General features: G+C 44.8%; 1 protein-coding gene across 1 annotated transcript in view; it reads right to left on the reverse strand.

Moving 5' to 3' along the window:
- The window catches only part of AMPH (amphiphysin), a 241,956-nt gene that overhangs the window by 127,219 nt on the left and 90,290 nt on the right, over nt 1–24,447 (reverse strand). Inside the window, exon 3 of the mRNA XM_075826928.1 lies at nt 8,715–8,769. Within this exon, the coding sequence (XP_075683043.1) occupies nt 8,715–8,769 (55 nt within the window). The remainder of the gene's footprint in view (nt 1–8,714; nt 8,770–24,447) is intronic.

The raw sequence follows: 24,447 nt of genomic DNA on the forward strand, positions 1-24,447 counted from the left end.
ACACGGATGTACTCTACGTTCGTCTGAATTCGGCCTAAGGAATAACACTATAAACAGATTGCTAATATATGCCTATTACACAAATTGTTCCCATTTGTAAAGAAGTATGGCCTATTTAAAACTGGGAATAGATTCAAAAGAAGAGAAGATGCAGTGTGAACAGTGTGAACTGAGCCATCAGTAGAATAAGATTTATGTGTTTTTAGATGAAGGGGGCTGAGAAGCCTATACATTATGCTGTAAGGGTATTGTGACAACCTCTCCTCTTTAACCCGTTAGTGACCGCTAATACGCCTTTTCACGTCAGTCACTAACGGGCTTTATTCTGATGCATAAGCCTTTTTACGGCACTGCATCAGGATAAATAAACAGAGCAGGGAGCTTTCAAATCTCCCAGCTCTCAGAGGTAGCTGAGGGCTGGGGGGTGTCCCTGCTCGAACGTGTGAGATCGATATTAGTATCAATTTCACCCGTTTAACCCCTCAGATGCGGTGCTCAATAGCGTGCACCGCATCTGAGTGGTTTTGGAGAGAGGGAGGGAGGGAGCTCCCTCTCTCTCCCACCGACACCCGGCGATAAGATCGCCGAGTGTCTGTGTCTCCGATGGCAGCCGTGGGCCTAATAAAGGCCCCCAGGTCTGCCTGTAGTGAATGCCTGCTAGGTCATGCCGGAGGCATGACCTTTCAGATGCCTGTCCCTTTTAAACGGACAGGCAGTAATACACTGCAATACAAAAGTATTGCAGTGTATTATAATAGCGATCGGAGAATCGCATATTAAAGTCCCCCAGTGGGACTAGTAAAAAAGTTAAAAAAAAGTTTAATAAAGTTAATAATAAAAAAATGTGAAAAAAAATGAAAAACCCACTTTTTCCCCTTACAAAATGCTTTACTATTAAAAAACAAAGATAAAGTAAAAATGTTACGCATATTTGGTATCGCCGCGTCAGTAACGACCCCGATTATAAATGTATTACATTATTTAACCTGCACGGTGAACCCCGTAAAAAATTAAATAAAAAACTATGGAAAAATTGCTGTTTTCTGTGAATCCTGACTTTAAAAATATGTCATAAAAAGTGATCAATAAGTCGCATCTACTCCAAAATGGTACTAATAAAAACTACAAGTCTTCCCGCAAAAAAAAAACCCTCATGCAACTGCATCGGCGGAACAATAAAAAAGTTATAGCTTTTCAAATATGGAGACACAAAAACAAATAATTTTGAAAAAAAAAGCGTTTTTACTGTGTAAGTAGTAAAACATACAAAAACTATACAAATTTGGTATCGCTGCAATCGTAACAACCCGCTGAATAAAGTTATAGTGTTATTTATACCACACGGTAGACGGCGTAGAATTAAGATGCGAAAAAGGGTGGCGAAATTTCCATTTTTTTTCTATTCCCCCCCAAAAAAAGTTAATCAAATTTAATCAATACATTCTATGTACCCTAAAATGGTGCTATTAAAAATCACAACTTGTCCTGCAAAAAACAAGACCTTATACAGCTATGTCGACGCAAAAATAAAAAAGTTATAGCTCTTGGATTGCGACGATGGAAAAACGTAAACAATGGCTTGGTCATTAACCCCTTCCCGCTATTGGGCGTAACTGTACGTCCGAAAACCAAGTGACTTGCGGCAGACGGGCGTACAGATACGCCCGGCAGATAAAGCGAGCACAGGAGCTGTGCGCGCTTTATCTTCAGCGGCTGTCAGCTGTTATACACAGCTGACATGCCGCTGCAATGGCTGCGATGGCTGTTACCGCCGATCGCAGCCATTTAACCCCTTCAATGCTGCTGTCAATGATGTCCGCCGCATTGAAGTGGTTGACAGAGGGAGGGAGCTCCCACTGTAACCCCTGGGCCCCCCCGCGATGGATCGCGGGTGGCGATTGTTGCTATGGCAACCAGGAAGCCGTTACTAGGCTTCCTGGTTGCCAAGGTACGGTAGCCCGAGGCAGGACCTAATACGCTAAATGTCAAATGAAGAATGACAGTTACGATCCACTGCACTACATAAGTAGTGTAGTGCATCGTACCGGGGATCAGAAGACCAGATCTTCAAGTCCCCAGGTCAGTGTAAAAGAAAAAGTAAAAAATGTGAAAAAAAATGTGAAAGAAAAATAAATAAATAAAAGTTAATAAATAATAAATAAATAATAAAAACAACACTTGCCCTGTTTCCCTGATCAACTCCTTTATTATTAGAAAAAAAATGAAAATATGAAAAAAAAACTATACATAATAGGTATCGCCGCGTTCGGAACGGCCTGATCTATAAAAATATCACATTATTTTTACCGCACAGTGAACACCGTAAAAATTATTAAAAAATTATTACAAATTCTTAAAAAATTATTACAAATTATTACAAAATAAAAAACAATGACAGCATTTTATTTTTGGGTCATCTTGTCTCAAATTTTTTTTAATGAAAAGTGATCAAAAAGTTGCAAGTAACGCAAAATGTTACCAATAGAAACTACAGTTCGTCACGCATAAAACAAGCCGTCCCGCAGCGATATCAACGGAAAAATAAAAGTTATGGCTGTCAGAAAATGGCGACACAAAAACATGATTTTTTTAGAAAAGAGTATTTTTATTGTGGGAACGTAGTGAAACGTAAAAAAAATGATATAGATTTGGTGTTGCTGTAATCGTATTGCCCCGCAGAATAAAGTTAACATGTTGTTTATACTGCACGGTGAACACTGTGAAAAAAAAACAAAAAAGAAATGTGCTGGAATGGCTGTTTTTGGGTTTCCTCATCTCCCAAAAAATGGAAAAAATAGTGATAAAAAAAAAATCGCAATGTCCCCCAAAATGGAACCAATAAAAATTACAGCTCGTTCCACAAAAAACGCGCCCTCACACAGCTCTGTCAACGGAAAAATAACACGTTATGACTCTCAAAACGCAATGATGCAAAATGATTCTAAATGACGGCCCAGACTCATTTTTAGGTCCAGTAGAATTTCACTAAATACCCCACATCGTCATCTGCTGGACCCCACAGGTGGACCCCGTAGACGCAGCGGAGATGAGGAAACTTTAGAGCCTTGTGCGGCTTATAGGGCTGGTGAAGAAGTCAAATATAAGGCAACACTGGAGTGCAGATATTCTGTATAATACCCAATAAACCCGGCCTGTGTATAAAGGATTAGTTCAAAGCGTACCACACGAATCCATGGATTATTCATTCTCCCCATTATTACATCATCCTATTATGACCTGTTGCACTCCGCCCAGCTTACATATATCCTGATGTACTCCTCACATATTACATATACCCTGATGTACTCCGCACAGCTTACATATAGCCTGATGTACCCGCACATATTACATATACCCTGATGTACTCCGCCCAGCTTACATATACCCTGATGTACTCCGCACAGCTTACATATACCTTGATGTACTACGCACAGCTTACATATAGCCTGATGTACACGCACATATTACATACACCCTGATGTACCCGCACAGCTTACATATAGCCTGATGTACCCGCGCATATTACATATACCCTGATGTACTCCACCCAGCTTACATATACCCTGATGTACTACGCACAGCTTACATATAGCCTGATGTACACGCACATATTACATACACCCTGATGTACCCGCACAGCTTACATATAGCCTGATGTACCCGCGCATATTACATATACCCTGATGTACTCCACAGTTTACATATATCCTGATGTACCTGCACATATTACATATACCCTGATGTACTCCGCACAGCTTACATATAGCCTGATGTACCCGCACATATTACATATACCCTGATGTACTCCGCACAGCTTACATATAGCCTGATGTACCTGCGCATATTACATATACCCTGATGTACTCCACAGTTTACATATATCCTGATGTACTCCGCCCAGTTTACATATACCCTGATGTACTCTGCCCATCTTACATATAGCCTGATGTACTCCGCCCAGCTTACATATACCCTGATGTACTCCGCCCAGCTTACATATACCCTGATGTACTCCGCCCAGCTTACATATACCCTGATGTACTCCGCCCAGCTTACATATACCCTTGATGTACTCCGCCCAGCTCACATATGCCCACACATTATAAGCTGAAATACCACTAATACACCAAGCAAAATCTGCGGCAGTGTACCCAAACAGCAATTTATGACCACATATGGGGTATTCTGGAGAACCCGCTTAACAATTTATGGGATGTGTGTCTACGGTGGTACAAACTGGGCACAACACATTGGGCACTGAAATGGCATATTTGTTGAAAACAGCCATTTTCAATCTGCAACATCTATTGTTTACTCATTTTTGCAAAACACTTGTGCGGTCAAAATGCTCACTACACCCCTAGATCAATTCTTTGAGGGATCTAGTTTCCAAAATGGGGTAATTTATCGGGGGTACCACTGTACTGGTACTATAGCTCAATGCAACATGGTGTCAAAAAACAAATCTTATAAAATCTCCACTCCAAATACTAAATGGCGCTCCTTCCCTTTAGAGCCTTGCTGTGTGTCCAAATAGCAGTTTATGACCACGTGTGGGGTATTTCCCTACTCTGAAGAAGTTGCTTTACAAATGTTATGGTGCTTTTTCTCCTTTATTTGTTGAGAAAATGAAATTTTTTTAACTAATGCTACGTCTTATTGGAAAATAATGTAATTTTTCATTTTCACTGCCCATTTCTAATAAAATCTATGAGACACCTGTGGTGTCAAAATGCTCACTACACCCCTAGATGAGTTCCTCAATGGGTGTAGTTTGCCAAATGGAGTCACTTTTGGGTAGCTTCCACTGTACTGCTACCTAAGGGGCTTTGCAAAAGCGACATGGCTCAGAAAAACCAATCCAGCAAAATCTGCTCTCCAAAAGCCAAATGGCGCTCCTTCCCTTCTGAGCCCTGATGTATATTCATACAGTACTTTATTACCACATATGGGGTATTTCCGTACTCTGGAGAAGTTGCTTTACAAATGTTACGGTGATTTTTCTCCTTTATTTGATGAGAAAATGAAACATTTTTACCTAAAGCTACGTCTTAGTGGAAAAAAAATGAAATTTTTCATGTTTACTGCCCAAGGGGTGTAGTTTCCTAAATGGAATCACTTTTATGGGGTTCCCACTGTTCTGGTACCCTAGGAGCTTTACAAATGCGACATGGTGCCGAGAAATCAAACCAGCAAAATCTGTACTTCAAAATCTAAATGGCGTGCCTTCCCTTCTGAGTCCTGCCGCTTCCCCAAACAGCCGTTTATGACCACATGTTGGGTATTTCCGTACTCTGGAGAAGTTGCTTTACAAATGTTGGGGTGCTTTTCATCATTTATTTGTTGAAAAAAATAAAAATTTTGAGGTAAAGATACATCTTATTGGAAAATAATGTAATTTTTCAATTTCACTGCCCAATTCTAATGAAATCTATGAAACACCTGTGGGGTCAAAATGCTAATTACACCCCTAGATGAATTCCTCAAGGGGTATAGTTTCCTAAATGGAGTCACTTTTGGGGGGTTTCCACTGTACTGGTACCTTAGGAGCTTTACAAATGCGACATGGTGCAGAGAAGTTAATCCAGCAAAATCAGCGCTCCAAAAGCTAAATGGCGTGCCTTCCCTTCCGAGTCCTGACGCTTCCCCAAACAGCTGTTTATGACCACATGTTGGGTATTTCCGTACTCTGGAGAAGTTGCTTTACAAATGTTGGGGTGCTTTTCATCATTTATTTGTTGAAAAAAATTTAAAATTTTGAGGTAAAGCTACATGGTATTGGAAAATAATGTCATTTTTCATTTTCACTGCCCAATTCTAATGAAATCTATGAAACACCTGTGGGGTCAAAATGCTCACCACACCCCTAGATGAATTCCTCAAGGCGTGTAGTTTCCAAAATGGGGTATTTTTTGGGGTGTTTCCTTTGTTTCGGCACCACAAGACCTCTTCTAACCTGACATGGTGCCTGAAATATAATCTAAGAAAAGGAAGGCCCTAAAATCCTCTATGTACTCCTTTGCTTCTGAGGCCGATATTTCAGTCCAGTAGCGCACTAGGGCCACATGTGGAATATTTCTAAACACTGCAGAATCAGGGCAATAAATATTCAGTTGTGCTTCTCCGGTAAAAACCTTCAGTATTACAGGAAAAATGGATTAAAATGGAATTTCTGCAAAAAAAATGAAATTTGTAAATTTCCCCGCTACTTTGCTTTAATTCCTGTGAAACGCCTAAAGGGTTAAAAAAAACTTTATGAATGCTGCTTTGAATACTTTGAGGGGTGCAGTTTTTAAAGTGGGGTGATTTGTGGGGGTTTCTAATATATAAGGCCCTCAAAGCCACTTGACAACCAAACTGTTCCCTAAAAAAATGGGTTTTTGACATTTTCTTGAAAATGTGAGAAATTGCTGCTAAACTTATAAGCCTTGTAACATCCTAGAAAAATAAAAGCATGTTCAAAAAATGATGCCAATCTAAAGTAGACATATTGGAAAAGTTAGCTAGTAACTATTTTGTGTGGTATAACCATCTGTCTTACAAGCAGATACATTTGAATTTAGAAAATGCTAATTTTTTGCACATTTTCTCTAAATTTTGGTGTTTTTCACACAAAAATATAGAATATATCGACCAAATTTTTTCGCTAACATAAAGTACAATATGTCACGAGAAAACAATCTCAGAATCGCTTGGATAGGTAAAAACATTCCCGAGTTATTACCACATAAAGTAACACACGTCAGATTTAAAAAATGAGGCTCTGTCATTTGGTCCAAAAGTGGCTCAGTCCTGAAGGGGTTAAGGTTTAAAATAGGCTGGTCATTAAGGGGTTAAATAAGCAAAATACTATTGCCCTAAGTGATGCCAGTATTCTCCTGAAGGCATTCAAAGCATGCTTTATAAAGGTCCTATAGCAGGACGGAAACGTTGCAGCTTGTGCTGGCTTAATAAACCACCATTTTTTTCACTAACGGAGTGCTGTGGGACTTTCTTCAATGTTGATCTATATCCCCTGGATTGGGATTACCTGCTTGCACCTGAGACCATCTTGGAATTGCATTGTGACCGCTGCTGCTTTTCCATTGTGTATATATACATATATATATTTTAATACAGCTGCTTAATACATGCAGGATCCACCTGGTATCGATCACATCTGCGTAATGAACTTAGATATGATCGATAGCAGCTCAATTTTGTGTGTTAGAGACATGCAGGACCCGCAGTCACTGAGCCTGTCAGTGCCGCTGACCTGACGGATACAGGTTTCAGTGCTAGATGCAGCTGCTCTGTGCACAGGATACAAAGCAGCTGTATCTCAAAAAGTATAAATAATTTATAATAAAAATGTGTACGTAGCCTTTACGTTTTTCAGTTTAATGTAAATAAAGTGTAATCATTGTATAATAAAACAATGTTGAACTTTCTAATGTATTTTTTTTTTAATTCCTCACCATTTTCAAGATATCGTTTGCTGTCAGTAAACGTGAATGTTTTTGTTTACTGTAAACCTGTTAAGACCGAATGCTTCTCACAGCTGAGAGTTTTCTAAATTGTAGCTGTTAGGGCTTATTCAGACGAACGTTGCGTTTTTGCGCGCGCAAAAAACGCGGCGTTTTGCGCGCGCAAAAACCACTTGACAGCTCCGTGTGTCATCCGTGTATGATGCGCGGCTGCGTGATTTTCGCGCAGCCGCCATCATAGAGATGAGTCTAGTCGACGTCAGTCACTGTCCAGGGTGCTGAAAGAGTTAACTGATCGGCAGTTAACTCTTTCAGCACCCTCGACAGTGAATGCCGATCACAATATCGAGAAACCTATTAAAAAAAAAGAAAAAGTTCGTACTTACCGAGAACTTCCCTCCCGGCCGTTGCCTTGGTGACGCGTCCTTGGTGACGCGCCTCTCTTGACATCGGGCCCCACCTCCCTGGATGACGCCGCAGTCCATGTGACCGCTGCAGCCTGTGCTTGGCCTGTGATTGGCTGGAGCTGTCACTTGGACTGAATTGTCATCCTGGGAGGTCAGACTGGAGGAAGAAGCCGGGAGTTATCGGTAAGTCAGAACTTCTTTTTTTTTTTTACACGTTCATGTATATTGGGATCGGAAGTCACTGTCCAGGGTGCTGAAACAGTTTAACTCTTTCAGCACCCTGGACAGTGACTATCTCCTGACGTCGCGTACCGGAAATTTTTTTGCCGAATTCGGTGAAGTTCGGTTCGGTTGTCCGGGTTCGCTCATCTCATAGACACTCCATTTGGATGTTTGTAAACAGAAAAGCACGTGGTGCTTTTCTGTTTACATTCATCCTTTTGACAGCTGGTGCGCGAAACAGGCAGTTCGCACGGAAGTGCTTCCGTGCGACCTGCGTGGTTTTCACGCACCCATTGACTTCAATGGGTGCGTGATGCACGAAATACGCGGAGATATTGACCATGTCGCGCTTTTTGCGCAGCGGACAAACGCTGCGCAAAAAGCACGGACTGTCTGTACTGCCCCATAGACTTGTATTGGTCTGTGCGTGGCGCGTGAAAACCACGCGGCCCGCACGGACACAATACACGTTCGTGTGAATCCACCCTTAGTGTCAGTTTCATACGGCTTTTATATGGCTGTACTTTAGTGTCCGTATTACATGTGTAGATTCATTCTATATATAAAATAGTGTACATAGGTGAACATAAACTGGAAATTCTGCCTGGATCTAACTTACCTTTAATAGCAGCCAAATATGCACGCAGCTCCCTTTGTAGCCGGGTACCTTCTGACTGTAATAATAATAACAACAACACTATTATGATGGTACATAATAATAGACCATTACAATGCAATAAATATTATCAGAGAAATAAAATACATAGTAACTGAAATCTGTTTTTTTACAACAGTTTACTATAATGTTATTGTAGGAATCAAAATAACAAATAAATAATGGGGTAGGCGCCTGCCTAGGGTGCAATACAAGTAAGAGGAAAGGGGTGCAAAATGGACAACCCATTTACTTCTGGCAAACCCTTATATAGTGGAAAGAACAAAATAAGGAATTCTGCCATAAGTATATAAATAATCTTTACAAATGGGTGCCTACTTATAGGGGTTGTCTATGATTAGAAAACAGGTGTAAAGGAGTATTCCTATCTCTGACGTTTATGGCATATCCATAGTATATGGTATAAATGTATGATTAGATGCCAGTCCCAGCTCTGGTACCACCACCTATCTTGAGATCAGGGGTCTCCCTACCCTGTCCCAGTCTTGTGAGATGGCTGCTGGCCGCTGCATCCAGACGAGAGAGACTCCAGGGCAAGTTGGACAGGATTACAGTGACAGACGAGCTTACTGTTCTTTGCTGATTCCATAATTCCCATAGAAGTGAATAAGAGTTACGGAATCTGTGTAACTCAGTGATTTACGGTGTTTCCATAACTCTGATTTACTTCTATAGGAGTTACAGAAACATTGTAACATAGCGAGCTCTGCTTTTTCCAGACCCACGACCACATCTGCACCGATTCCCTGTCTAGATACTGTGGCCAGCGGCCATCTTACCAGGCGGGGACAGAGTTGGGGACCCCCATCTTCATATAGGTGTAGTTCCCTGTGCTGGGACCCACATCTATCACACCTTTATGGCATAAATATCTGAGATGGGATTACCCTTTTAAGTTTTGACTCCGAAGTTGAGGCTGGGTTCACTCGAGTATATTACGTCCGTAATGGACGGAACGTATTTCGGCCGCAAGTCCTGTACCGAACACACTGCAGGGAGCCGGGCTCCTAGCATCATAGTTATGTACGATGCTAGGAGTCCCTGCCTCGCTGCAAGACTACTGTCCCGTACTGTAATCATGTTTTCAGTACAGGACAGTAGTTCCACGGAGAGGCAGGGACTCCTAGTGTCATACATAACTATGATGCTAGGAGCCCGGCTCCCTGCAGTGTGTTCAGTCCGGGACTTGTGGCCAAAATACGTTCCGTCCATTACGGACCGAACATGCTCGTGTGAACCCAGCCTAACTACAACCGTCTTCTGCGTAATGTGGACAAAGCACATTTTCAATATCTATAGACATCTATAGACGTCTGATTTAGAAAAAAATCCTGAATCAAAGCTACTGGAGTTCTTTCTCTTCAATAAATCAGGTACATAACTCTTGAAATGAATGTAATTCAAGCTTCTAATAAAGAGATTGATAATTGCAGCTTGTGAACATTTTCTCATGGTAAAGAATCCGGATGACTTCCTAAAAAAAAAGTTACGGCATCCCCCAAAAAAATCAATGCAGAGTACAGTAATTAGAGGAGGGGGAGGAGGGGGGTGTAGCTGCAGCTTTTGACTCAGTGTTTCAGTGAAACAGAATGAGGGGCATTGTAGCAGCAGGAATAGTTGTAGACATTTGATATGAGTTCATAGTACACAGCACAACTCGTGTATCACATCAGGAAGAGCCTGTCCACTCCGCATGCATGGAAAGAGAAAATGTATATTTACAGAAACCAGCAGAGGGGAGGAAAAAGTCCCAAATATGCAAGTTAGACAGAACTTTCATGCACTACATCAAATATTCACCTACCTAATTTTTGATCATAGGTTTAATCGCATCTCTTTGACTAAATATAATTGAAATATAATTTAATAGTGGCGTGACCTGTAATTCCATGCGAGTGTCATTCGTGTGTCACAATACGAAATAGTCTAGATCTTGACTAAGGTAAGGTGTGTATGCGTGGGGGGGGGGGGGGGGGTTCTAGCATCCAAAAACCTCCACCTGATCAGTTCATAAAAAGAATATTGAGGGGATGATCACTGCATACTGTTTTATTATTGGTTGCAATGGGAGCTGTATGAATCCCTGTGAGGTGAATTTTTTTTTTTAAAACTAACTGCACATTCAGCAAACTTTTGATATGTCATAGAGACATAGAGTGCTGTGCACCTGCGGCTGTGATGGGTGCTCCACATTACACTGAAGTTGGCTCAAATAGTACATCTATGTGAGCCTGTCTTCAGGCTAAGGCTGGGTTCACACGAGCACATTAACGTCCGGAATGGACGGACGTATTTCGGCCGGAAGTCCCGGACCGAACTCAGTGAAGGGAGCCGGGCTCCTAGCATCATAGTTATGTACGATGCTAGGAGTCCCTCATTTTAAAAACGGCACCCCTCAAAGTATTCAAAACAGGATTTAGAAAGTTTCTTAGCCCTTTTAGGCTTTCCAGAGAAATTAAAGCAAATAAGAGATTAAATTAATTTTATTTGCCGAAATATATTTATAATACATAATTTATTTATAATACTATTTTTTCTGTATCACAGAAGGCTTTACCAGAGAAATACAACTCAATATTTATTGCCCAGGTTCTGCAGTTTTAGGAAATATCCCACATGTGGCCCCAGTTTACTAATGGACTGAAACACAGGCCTCAGATGCAAAGGAGCACCCAGTGGATTTTTAGGCCTCCTGTCTATTAGGAGCCTCACACACGAGCGTGTTCAGTCCGTGATATACGGTCCGTACGTCGGCTGCATTTCCCGGAACGAACACATTGCAGGGAGCCGGGCTTCTGGCATCATATTTATCTATCATATCATATTTCTGGCATCATATTTATCTATGACGCTAGGTGTGATTGCCTCTCCGTGGAACTACTGTCCCGTACTGAAAACATGATTACAGTACTGGGGAAGTGGTCCCGCAGCGAGGCAGTGACACCTAGCGTCATAGATAACTATGATCAGGGCAGCCATCAGGAATTTCTGGGCCCCCCTCCATTACCGAGGGTGGGCAACGGAAAGTGTGGCACTCACGTTTGTACATTATACGAATTAAATGATTTTCGTGCTGGTGTCAATTACAGTGAAGGAAACCATGAAGCAGGCAGTGACTGGTTAATAATCTGGATTTTGATTTATTTAGCCAAAACATATCCCACTGTATAGTATACAGTGGGATACGTCGCCCAGTGAATGGCCCAGGGGAAACTACTGAAGGCACTGTCCATAAACAGGGCTGGAGCCTTCTACTAGCGCTCTGCCCGGGGACTATGGCGCTGTTCCTGATGTCCATATACGAAAAGTGACGTCCGAAGCTTTGCAAAGTCTGAGTACACTGCCGGAGCGTCTGCAATTCTCTGGCCAGGGATTCCGGCCCTGGAAAATCCCCTGACGTCACTTTACATATATGGACAGTGATGTAAGGAGCTTTCCCAGGGATAAAGTCCATGGGTAGAGCATTTGTGATGCTCTGCCTGGGGACTCTGGAATAACAAAGTCTACTCCGCTATTCCATCCTTCAAAAATAAGGTAAACCGACGTCTACCAGCCCGACTGAGGCTAAAAGGACGTAATGGAGCCCTGTGAATCAGGGGCGTAGCTAAAGGCTCATGGGCCCCGATGCAAAAGTTCTTATTGGGCCCCCCCCCCCCCCCCTGCAAACTTCTCATGGCCGACGGTCCGCAGCTTTCAGTTGCATCGCTGGGTCTCCTAAGTGACCCAACAATGCAGCACTAGCAGCCGGGGCGTCACTAAGGACTTAAAATGTCAGGGGAAATAGCCCCAATACATATGTGTCCACCCAAAAAAAATGTGTGTATAGGAGACAGCATAGCATATTTATAGCACTACGACCCTATAAACTATGGATAGGATTAGATACAGTGGCTCAGCAGACAGTATCACACATGATAGGATTAGATACAGTGGCTGAGCAGACAGTATCACACATGATAGGATTAGATGCAGTGGCCCAGCAGACAGTATCACACATGATCGGATTAGATACACAGCTCCGCAGACAGTATCACACATGATAGGATTAGATACAGTGGCTCAGCAGACAGTATCACACATGATAGGATTAGATAGTGGCTCAGCAGACAGTATCACACATGATAGGATTAGATACAGTGGCTCAGCAGACAGTATCACACATGATTGGATTAGATATAGGGCCCAGCAGACAGTATCACACATGATAGGATTAGATACAGGCCCTAGCAGACAGTATCACACATGATTGGATTAGATACAGGACTCAGCTCGCTGACATTGTGTCTCCAGCGCTGGACCCAGGAAAGCTAAGAATAATAATTTTGCTTCTTTATGTGTTACTGATTATTTTTGTGTGTTTGTGTTTTTTTACAGGTTCGGTTGTTGGACTTCGCATTCGAGGACTTCAATGACGGCGGTTTTTTATTCTCAATAAAATGTTTAATGAGGGTTGTATTTTTTTATTTCAATAAAATATTTTTTTCTATGTGCTTGTATCTTTTTAAACTTTATTATCACCGCCTTAGTAATGGCCGCTGGCTAATTGACAACCACCATTACTAAGGCGGGGCTTAATGTTAGCCGGTGCAAAGGCCAACACTAACCCCCATTATTACCCCGGTACCCACCGCCACCAGGGGTACTGGGAAGAGCCAGGTACGAACCAGTACCCGACCATCTGTAGTGACAGGCAGGCACCGGGACGGCCGCAGGCTGGTAGTATTAGGCTGGGGAAGGCCAAAAACAGTGGCGCCTACCACCCTGGTAATGCTGCCTGCTGCTGCTATGTTGTATCTGGCTGGTTATGAAAATTGGGGGGGGACCCGACATCGTTCTTTCCAATTTTTTTTTTAAATGACATGGGGTCCCCCCCATTTTTCATAACCAGCCAGATACAATAAAGCATTACCAGGGTGGGAAGGGCCACTGTTTTTGGCCTTTCCCCTCCTGATAATACCAGTCTGAGGCCACCCCAGTGGCCGACCATCACTACAGATGGTCAAGTACTGATGGTACCCGGCTCTTCCCAGCACCCCTGGTGGCGGTGGGTACCGGGGTAATAAAAGGGCTTAGTGTTAGCCGCTGCATCGGCTAACACTAAGCTCCGCCTTAGCAAAGGATGCTGTCAATCAGCCGGCGGCCATTACTAAGGCGGCAGTAATATAGTTTTAAAAAAAAACACAAAGACATAGAAAAAATATTTTATTGAAATAAAAAAAAAAACCACACAACCCTCATTAACCATTTTATTGATAATAAAAAAAAAAAGCCGTCATCGAAATAGTCCTGGAATCCGGCGTAGTCCAACGACCGAACCTGTAAGAAAACATACAAAAAAAACGATTAGCAACACGTGTTAGGCTTAGATAAAGGGCCCATGTGTGATACTGTCTGTGGGACCCTGTATCTAAGCCTACCACAAGGTAGGGTTAGATACAGGGTCCAGCAGACAGTAATCTTATACAGTATAAGATTACTGTGTGCTGGGGCCCTGTATCTAAACCTACAGTGTGGTAGGCTTATATACAGGGCCCAGCAGACAGTATCACGCATGGGCCATTTATCTAAGCCTACCATGTGATTGGCTTAGATACAGGGCCCAGCAGACAGTATCACACAATCTGTGATCCTGTCTAATGGGCCCCCTAAGCCTGCTACATCGTAGGCTTAAAGGGGTTGTGCAGTCCCTAAACATTGATGGCCTATCCTCAGGATAGGCCATCAATAGCTGATGTGTCGGGGTCCGTCTCCCGGGACCCGCCAATCAGCTGTTTTGAAGGGGCCGCAGCACTCGTACGAGAGCTGCTTCCCTTTCATTTCACTACTCGCTCACACTGTGAATCGCCGACACCGATTCACAGTGTGAACGGAATGAAGGGGAAGCAGCTCTCGTACGAGTGCTGCGGCCCCTTCAAAACAGCTGATTGGCGGTTCCCGGGAGTCGGACCCCGCCAGTCAGGGCTACTAATCTTACCTTCCTCTTCAGCCGCGGCGGAAGTTCTGTCCTCTCGATGTTGTGCGCGGCGCATAATGCTGTGACGTCATGCGCTGTGCACAGCACTTGACGTCAGGACCTCCGCTGCGATCCGGAACCAGGAAGGCAAGTAAAGTCTGTTACTATAGTAACAGGGGCCCGCTGCCCGAGTTACTATAGTAACTTTTTATTGATGTGGTGCGGAGGGCTGTGGGCCCCCCTGGCTTCGGGGCCCGGTCGCAATTGCGACCCCTATAGCTAGGCCAGTGGCCATCATTATGACACTCCGTTTTTGGATGTTTGTAAACAGAAAAGCACGTGGTGCTTTTCTGTTTTCATTCATACTTTTCACTGCTGTTGCGCGAATCACGCGCGTCCCACGGAAGTGCTTCCGTGTGGTGCGCGTGATTTTCACGCACCCATTGACTTCAATGGGTGCGTGATGCGCGAAATACGCACAAAGAACGGACATGTTGTGAGTTTTTCGCAGCGGATTGACGCTGCGTAAAAATCACGCACTTGTCTGCACGGCCCCATAGACTAATATAGGTCCGTGCGACGCGCATGAAAATCACGCGCGTTGCACGGACTAATATATCCCGTTCGTCTGAATAAGCCCTAAGCCTAATGTTTTTATGCATCTTGTACTACTTTTAAGCAATCTTCGAATTTGTGATATGAATGGTGTGGTTTGCTGCAAGTTTCATAATCGCGGCAAAACCGCGCCATTTTTGCCGCAATTACGAAAATCGCGGCAAAACCGCGCCATTTTTGCCGCAATTACGAAAATCGCAGCAAAACGCATGGTGAATTAAAAAACTTAACAAACCCTACAGGAGTTGGGGTCAGGAGAGACAAGTAAAGAAGAGACAATGCAGGGAGAGAGGGGGTTAAGGAAGCGCTCACCAGGACCTGAGAGGTGGACGTGCTTTCTCTTCTGCCGACTCTGCTGCTGCTATACTGTGGTAGAAGGACCTGATCGGTGGGCGTGGCTTCTGTTCCTCAAAGGCGAATCAGGTCACATGGGCATGACGTCATTAAAGGTCCTTTAGAAAACGGCATCTGTCCAGCTTTAATGCTGCTTATGCAGCGTTTTTACATAAGTAACCTCCCGAAAATGTGGTGGGGGGGCCGTGGGCCCCCCAGGCTTCGGGGCCCGGTCGCAATTGCGACCGCTGCGACCCCTATAGCTACGCCACTGCTGTGAATTATCGTTTACGTTGTTTATACTGTACGTTAGAAGATTTAATGGCGTACACGATAAACTTAGGGCAACAACATGATGTGAAGGGGGCCTTAAAGGGGTTGTCCAGGGAAAAAAAAAATTCTAAAAAATGTCCCCCAGCCTTGATTTGCCTTCCCTAATACCCCCTATTAAACTTCTAACCAGTTTCTGTTTGATTTCCATCGTCACTGCTGCTTTTTCTGTTTGTTTACATCCCTTGCTGTTTGTTTACATCCCTTACTGGCTGTTTCCTGTCTTGTAACCCACTATACCCATGGGCTGCATCTGAGGAGACAGTTGCATCCTCCCCCTTCCTCCAAAGCACCTCAGCTATTTGCATACTGCCACGCCCCTCTATGGTCACATGGTCCTTCCCTGCTCTAATTACAGATTACAGGCAGACGCTCCCTCCCTGCACACTGTCTTAGGCCGGATTACACCAGCGTGTGCCTTTTGCTTGCGCAAAAAACACGTCGTTTTGTGCGCGCAAAAGGTACATAACAGCCCCGCGTGTCAGCCCCGTATGATGCGTGGCTGTGTGATTTTCGCGCAGCCGCCATCATTATGACACTCCGTTTGTATGTTTGTAAACAGAAAAGCACGTGGTGCTTTTCTGTTTTCATTCATACTTTTTACTGCTGTCGCGCGAATTACGCGCGTACCACGGAAGTGCTTCCGTGTGCTGCGATTGATTTTCACGCACCCATTGACTTCAATGGGTGTGTGATGCGCGAACAACACACAAATATCGGACATGTCGTGAGTTTTACGCAGCGGACACACGCTGCATGAAACTCACAGACAGTCTGCACGGCCCCATAGACTAATATAGGTCCGTGCGAGGCGCGTGAAAATCACGCGCGTTGCACGGACGTATTACACGTTCGTCTGAATAAGCCCTTACACAGTAATAATCATCATTATCCTTTGTGCCTCCATCTATCCCTGATCTAAGTACAGGCACCCGTCTCCCTCCCCCGCCCCTTCCACAGCCTGATAAATGTCAGGGTATGTTCACAGGCAAAGACGTCTCAAAATACGGAGCCGTTTTCAAGAGAAAACAGCTCCTGATTTTCAGAAGTTTTTTGTGCAAATCGCGATTTTCGCTGCGTTTTTTACGCCCGTTTTTGGAGCTTTTTTCACTACAGTCTATGGAAAACGGCTCAAAAAACGTCTCAAGAGGTTTCTTGCACTTCTTTTTCGCGGTCGTTTTTTTATGTGTAAAAAAAACACATCAAAAAACGCTCCTTCGGATTTTTCGGTCGTTTTTCGGGAGTTTACGGCCCGAAAAACGGACGAAAATAGGCCGTGTGAACATGCCCTAAGTCTGCCCACTCCACCTAAGGGTATGTGCACACACACTAATTACGTCCGTAATTGACGGACGTATTTCGGCCGCAAGTACCGGACCGAACACAGTGCAGGGAGCCAGGCTCCTAGCATCATACTTATGTACGATGCTAGGAGTCCCTGCCTCGCTGCAGGACAACTCTCCCGTACAGCATCGTACATAAGTATGATGCTAGGAGCCCGGCTCCCTGCAGTGTGTTCGGTCCGGGACTTGCGGCCGAAATACGTCCGTCAATTACGGACGTAATTAGTGTGTGTGCACATACCCTAAGTCAGACATCTTGGTACACACAATCCAGTCAGCACATTTACCTCACCTGCTGCTGGATCTGTTCCAATAGATCCTGTATTAGGCCCTGTTCACACTGAGTTTTTTTGCTGGCAGAAAATTCTGCATCAAGATTCTGTCTTGAATTTGGAGGCAGATTTTGACCTGCCTGCACGCCGTTTGCCACGTTTTTTGCCCGCGGCCATTGAGGGAAAAAGAAGCGACATGCCCTATCTTCGGGCGTTTACTCCTCTGACCTCCCTCTGACCTCCCTCTGACATCTATGGGAGGCAGAGAAAGCGTTTTTCGCAGCGTTTTTGCCCGTTGCGCTCAATGCCCGCGGGCGAAAATCGTGGCAAGCGGCGTGGAGGCAGATCAAAATCTGGCTGAAAATTCAAGCAAAATTTTGAGGCAGAATTTTCTGCCTGCAAATAACTGTGTGAACAGGGCCTTAGGGTATGTGCACACACACTAATTACGTCCGTAATTGACGGACGTATTTCGGCCGCAAGTCCCGGACCGAACACATTGCAGGGAGCCGGGCTCCTAGCATCATACTTATGTACGATGCTAGGAGCCTCGCTGCAGGACAACTGTCCCGTAGTGTAATCATGTTTTCAGTACGTGACAGTTGTTCTGCAGCGAGGCAGGGACTCCTAGCATCGTACATAAGTATGATGCTAGGAGCCCGGCTCCCTGCACTGTGTTCGGTCCGGGACTTGCGGCCGAAATACGACCGTCAATTACGGACGTAATTAGTGTGTGTGCACATACCCTTACAGTGAAGCAAACACCAAACACTACTCCAAACAATGGTAAAACGTTTCTTTTTTTTTAACATAATTTACTATAAATGTATGTAAGGCCCCATACACACTAACGTGCTTTTGTGGGCGCAATTCCCCCGAAAATCCACGAGAGAATTGCGGCCCCATTCACTACCATCTATAGATACTGCCACAGCCCCCCTGTAGGTAATGCCACACAGCCCCCCTGTAGGTAATACCACACAGCCCCCCTGTACGTAATGCCACACAGCCCCCCAGTAGGTAATACCACACAGCCCCCTGTAGGTAATGCAACACAGCCCCCTGTAGGTAATGCCACATAGCCCCCCCCCCTGTAGGTAATGCCACACAGCCCCCCTGTCGGTAATGCCACATAGCCCCCCCTGTAGGTAATGCCACATAGCCCCCCCTGTAGGTAATGCCACATAGCCCCCCCCTGTAGGTAATGCCACATAGCCCCCCCTGTAGGTAATGCCACATAGCCCCCCCTGTAGGTAATGCCACATAGTCCCCCCTGTAGGTAATGCCACATAGCCCCCCGCCCCTGTAGGTAATGCCACATAGCCCCCCCCCTGTAGGTAATGCCACATAGCCCCCCCTGTAGGTAATGCCACATAGCCCCCCCTGTAGGTAATGCCACATAGCCCCCCCTGTAGGTAATGCCACATAGCCCCCCCTGTAGGTAATGCCACCCTCCGTACTTTCCTGTAGGGGACGGCTCTGGAGAAATCCCTCACTTCACTGTCCATATATGAACAGTGAAGTGAGGTACTTCTCCTGGAACGGAATCCCCGGCCACATCGGCGGGGATTCCGCTTCAGAAGTCCCTGACGTCACTGGCCATATATGGACACAGTGAAGTCAGTGACTTCTCCTGGAGCGGAATCCCCGGCCACATCGGCGGGGATTCCGCTTCAGAAGTCCCTGACGTCACTGTCCATATATGGACACAGTGAAGTCAGTGACTTCTCCGGGAGCGGAATCCCCGGCCACATCGGCGGGGATTCCGCTTCAGAAGTCCCTGACGTCACTGTCCATATATGGACACAGTGAAGTCAGTGACTTTTCCTGGAGCGGAATCCCCGGCCAATTCGCCGGTGATTCCGCTTCAGAAGTCACTGTGTCCATATATGGACACAGTGAAGTCCGTGACTTCTCCTGGAGCTGAATCCCCGGCCACATCGGCGGGGATTCCGCTTCATTAGTCCCTGACGTCACTGTCCATATATGGACACAGTGAAGTCTGTGAATTCTCTTGGAGCGGAATCCCCGGCCACATCGGCGGGGATTCCGCTTCATTAGTCCCTGACGTCACTGTCCATATATGGACACAGTGCAGTCTGTGACTTCTCTTGGAGCGGAATCCCCGGCCAATTTGCCGGTGATTCCGCTTCAGAAGTCACTGTGTCCATATATGGACACAGTGAAGTCTGTGACTTCTCCTGGAGCGGAATCCCCAATCCCGGGTTTGGGGATTCCGCTCCTACAGTGAGCAAATAAACACCCTCCTCCTCCTCCTCACATGCGCTTCGGACTGTGAGGAGGAGAAGGAGAGAGCGAGCTACGGCAGACACGGCCGTCACAGTGCACACCGACACCACATATTAAGACTTACGCATGCGCAATGAAACTGCTGCTGAAGACGCAGCCATATCATTTAACAGAGCATGCGTGGTAGTGTCAACCACGCATTCTCTAAGCAGATGGGGAAAACACGTGGTACAGTATGACGTAACCGTACACTGAAAACCGGAAACCGCAAACCGGAAGTTAGGCGCGAATGGACGGGTATGCACAGGAAGTGCAAATTTTACATGGACAAGCGGTCACGTGACGGAAGAGGGGATATGACGATACAGCCAGCTAATCAAACGTAAGTACATTACAAAGTTAAATGTTTTTTATTGTTTAGTTTAATTAAAAGTAATTTTTTACTTCCGGAAAACCTCTTTAAGGGAGGGGGAAGCGCTTGTGAAGATGTAAGGAGAACTAATGGTCCGTTCTTCCGTTGCCATTAATGTTCAATGTGGTTTTCCACAGCAAAAATCTGAGGCTTACCCTTTGATTTCTGATGCAGATGTGCCACAAGCGTGTAGCAGATCCACACAAGTATAAGGCCCTGTTCACACAGAGTTTTTTTGCCGCATTTTTTGCAGCAGAAACTGCGTTGGAAACTGCGGCAAAAAACAGCCTCCTATTGAGAAAAAAAAGCGACATGCCCTTTTTTCTGGCATTTCCGTCTCTAACCTCCCATGGACATCAATGGGAGGCAGAGAAAGCCTGAAGGAATTTCGAAGTTGCTCATCCTCAGATTTTCAATGTAATATAAGTTGCATGCTACTTATTGCTGTGGTGAATTTCTTTTCATGGTGCGGACAAAAATACACGTGGAAAATTTTTCATAGCATGTGAACTGGGTTGCGGAAACCTCATATGCATGTGATGCAGAATCATCGGCATGTCATTGGATTCCGTAACAAATCCAACATGTGTGAATGGGGCCTTAGGGTGAGTTAAAAAAAACTGTTAGTCCAAATGCACACGATACTTATTACGTGCAAATTTGTTGCGAGTATTTTCGTGCAGAACCGATAAAAACACAGGGACATATACAAAACCACCGAAAAAGGCCATACTTACAAATGGACACAGCCAGGTCAGAAATGCTGATGAAAGGGCGAGCAGGTGCTTTAAATAATAATAGCCACTCCCACTGGTCTTGAGGGGAGTGGTGTGTGTGGTGCATGGGATGTGTAGTAAGAAATAATAAATGAATAGTGTGTGTGCAAGTGTAATACTATAAGTGAAATATAGGGGGCAGTAATAAATGAAGTGCGGCAAATCCGCAGTGTAACACAGAACCAGCAAAGTAAATGAGATCAAGAAATCTCATCTATATGTCGCAATTTCTGCACAAAAATTGACCTGCGGTGCGTATTTAAAAATATGATACATGTCAATTTATCTTGCGTTTCCGCCATAACTTTTTCATTTTTCCATGAATTTAGCGATGTGAGGGCTTACATTTTGCAGGGCGAGCTGTAGTTTTCACCGATACCATTTTGGGGTATATGCGACTTTTTGATCACTTTTTTGGAGCGCTAAGGTGACCAAGATCCAGCAATTTGCGTGTTTTATATATAATTTTTTTTACGCCATTCACCCAGCGGTTTAAACAACGCTATATTGTGATAGTTTGGACTTTTAAGGATGCGGCGATACCAGTTATGTTAACTCTTATTTTTTTTTAACATTGATTTAGGGGAAAAAATCTGAAAAGGTTTTTTTTGGAATTTTTAATACTCTATTTTTTTTTGGAACATAAAAAAAAACTTTATTCAACTGTTTTTTTTAACTTTTTTTTATTAGTCCCCCTAGAGTACAAAGATGGCCGACCTAGGGGCTTTTATTAGACCCCCAGGTTATTATAACAACCATTGTTAACAGCCGAACGTGACACGGGGGGAGGGGGCGCCCCCCTGATTCTAACACTTTAAAGAGGCTCTGTCACCAGATTTTGCAACCCCTATCTGCTATTGCAGCAGATAGGCGCTGCAATGTAGATTACAGTAACGTTTTTATTTTTAAAAAACGAGCATTTTTGGCCAAGTTATGACCATTTTTTATTTATGCAAATGAGGCTTGCAAAAGTCCAAGTGGGCGTGTTTAAAGTAAAAGTCCAAGTGGGCGTATATTATGTGTGTACATCGGGGCGTGTTTACTACTTTTACTAGCTGGGCGTTCTGACGAGAAGTATCATCCACTTCTCTTCAGAACGCCCAGCTTCTGGCAGATCACGCTGTGACGTCACTTCCCCAGGTCCTGCATCGTGTCAGACGAGCGAGGACACATCGGCACCAGAGGCTACAGTTGATTCTGCAGCAGCATCGGCGTTTGCAGTTAAGTAGCTACATCGACTTACCTGCAAACGCCGATGCTGCTGCAGAATCATCTGTAGCCTCTGGTGCCGATGTGTCCTCGCTCGTCTGACACGATGCAGGACCTGGGGAAGTGACGTCACAGCGTGATCTGCCAGAAGCTGGGCGTTCTGAAGAGAAGTGGATGATACTTCTCGTCAGAACGCCCAGCTAGTAAAAGTAGTAAAAACGCCCCGATGTACGCACCTAATACACGCCCACTTGGACTTTTACTTTTAAACACGCCCAGTTGTACTTTTGCAAGCCTCATTTGCATAAATACAAAAATGGTCATAACTTGGCCAAAAATGCTCGTTTTTTAAAAATAAAAACGTTACTGTAATCTACATTGCAGCGCCTATCTGCTGCAATAGCAGATAGGGGCTGCAAAATCTGGTGACAGAGCCTCTTTAAATGCCGCGGTCGCGATTGACCGTGGCATTTAAAGTGTTGAACAGGTGGAATCAAAGTGAACTTTGATTCCGCCCGTTGCAGCGAGATGTCGTCTGTGTAACACAGTCGTCACCCGCTGTGTATGGAGCGAGCTCAGCCCGTGAGCTCGCTCTATACTTCCCATACATACCTAACCCTTATTACGTACAGTTACGTCATATTGCGTTAAGGGGTTATAAATAAGCAGCACGTCCTAAATTCCATACACATTTTTTTTCTGCTCCATGTGCATGGGGTTTTGACAAATCCCATTCACATGAGTTAGGGCTAATTCAAACTAACGCGTTAATCGTCCGTGTGAAGGTCTTTTTTTTTAATGGCCGTCACACGGCTGCATGTATTTCTATGGGGTTATTCACATGTTTGTTGCTTTAACGGACTGTGTGAATGGCCTGTAAAAAAAAATAGGACATGTCCTATTTTTGTGCATTTTCAGGGATCCTTCAATAGACTCAAGTCCATGAGGGATCTGTGAAAACGGGTCCCGCGTGGGTGCAAATCGGCCAGGAAAAACGGCTGTTATTCACAGCTGATTTCACACACGTTTGTCTGAAAATAGCCTTATATTGTAATTTGTAGTGAATTTTCAGTGTGCAATCCACACCAAAAATAGGAGACAAGTGACCTTATTCAGACCTCCATGTTCGGTCTGTGATATACGGACCGTGTATCGGCCATATTTCCCGGACCGACCACAGTTCAGGGAGCCGGGTTTCTGGCATCACAGTTATCTATAATCATAGGAGTCCCTCCGTTTCCGTGGGAATACTGTCCCCGTTCCTGTACTGAAAGCATCATTACAGTTTGGGGCAGTATTCCCGCGGAGAGGCAGGGACTCCTAGCAGCATTGATATCTGTGATGCTAGGAGTCCGGCTCCATGAATTGCAGTCGGCCTGGGAAATACGGCCGATACACGCTCCGTATATCACAGACCAAACATGGCTGTCTGAATAATAAAATTTTTTGCAAAATCACGGCAAAAACGTGATTTGACCCCACTGTGAGAATACAGCCTAACAGCACTTTTTTCATGTTTTGTATCCTTTTTTTTAATGCAATGTCGAAATCGCGGCAGAAGTCACGCGGTTTTGCCAGGATTTTTATATAATCGCGGCAAAACTGTCCAATTTTTGCCGTGATTGCGAAAATTACGGGAAAAAACGCTAGGAAAACTAAAAAAAACAACATTTTAACATACTTTATATATTCTACAAGTGGGGTCAGGAAGAATGGGAAGCAGGATGCAGAGGGGGAAAACACTCACTAGCCTGCAGGTCCAGTCGGCTGTGTAGAGAAGGAGCTGGCTGGGGGGCGGGATCTCCACACGGAGCTTCTTCTTACATGCTGCATCTTCCCCATCCAGTTCGTGAAGTTACAACAGGTCTGCAGGGGGGCCCGCAAGCGTTGCGAGGGGGGAGCCGCGAGCATTGCGAGGGGGGCGCCCGTGAGGGTTTGTGAGGGCGGGCCCGCGAGGGTTTGTGAGGGGGCCGACAGTCAAGGGGGGCGACGACAGCCCAGCGGGCCGCTTTTCTTCAGGCATGTGGCCGGTCCCCTGACGGGAGTACCGCTAGTACTGCCCTGACTAAGATGCTAGGAGCCCGTCTCCCTGCAGTGTGTTCGGCCCTGGAAATGCGGGCGACACACGGACCGTATATCATGGACCAAACAGGCATTAGAAAATATTTTAGGCACCATGTCAG

The sequence above is a fragment of the Rhinoderma darwinii genome, chromosome 5 (genome assembly GCF_050947455.1).
Source record: "Rhinoderma darwinii isolate aRhiDar2 chromosome 5, aRhiDar2.hap1, whole genome shotgun sequence".
NCBI classification, from domain to species: domain Eukaryota; kingdom Metazoa; phylum Chordata; class Amphibia; order Anura; family Rhinodermatidae; genus Rhinoderma; species Rhinoderma darwinii.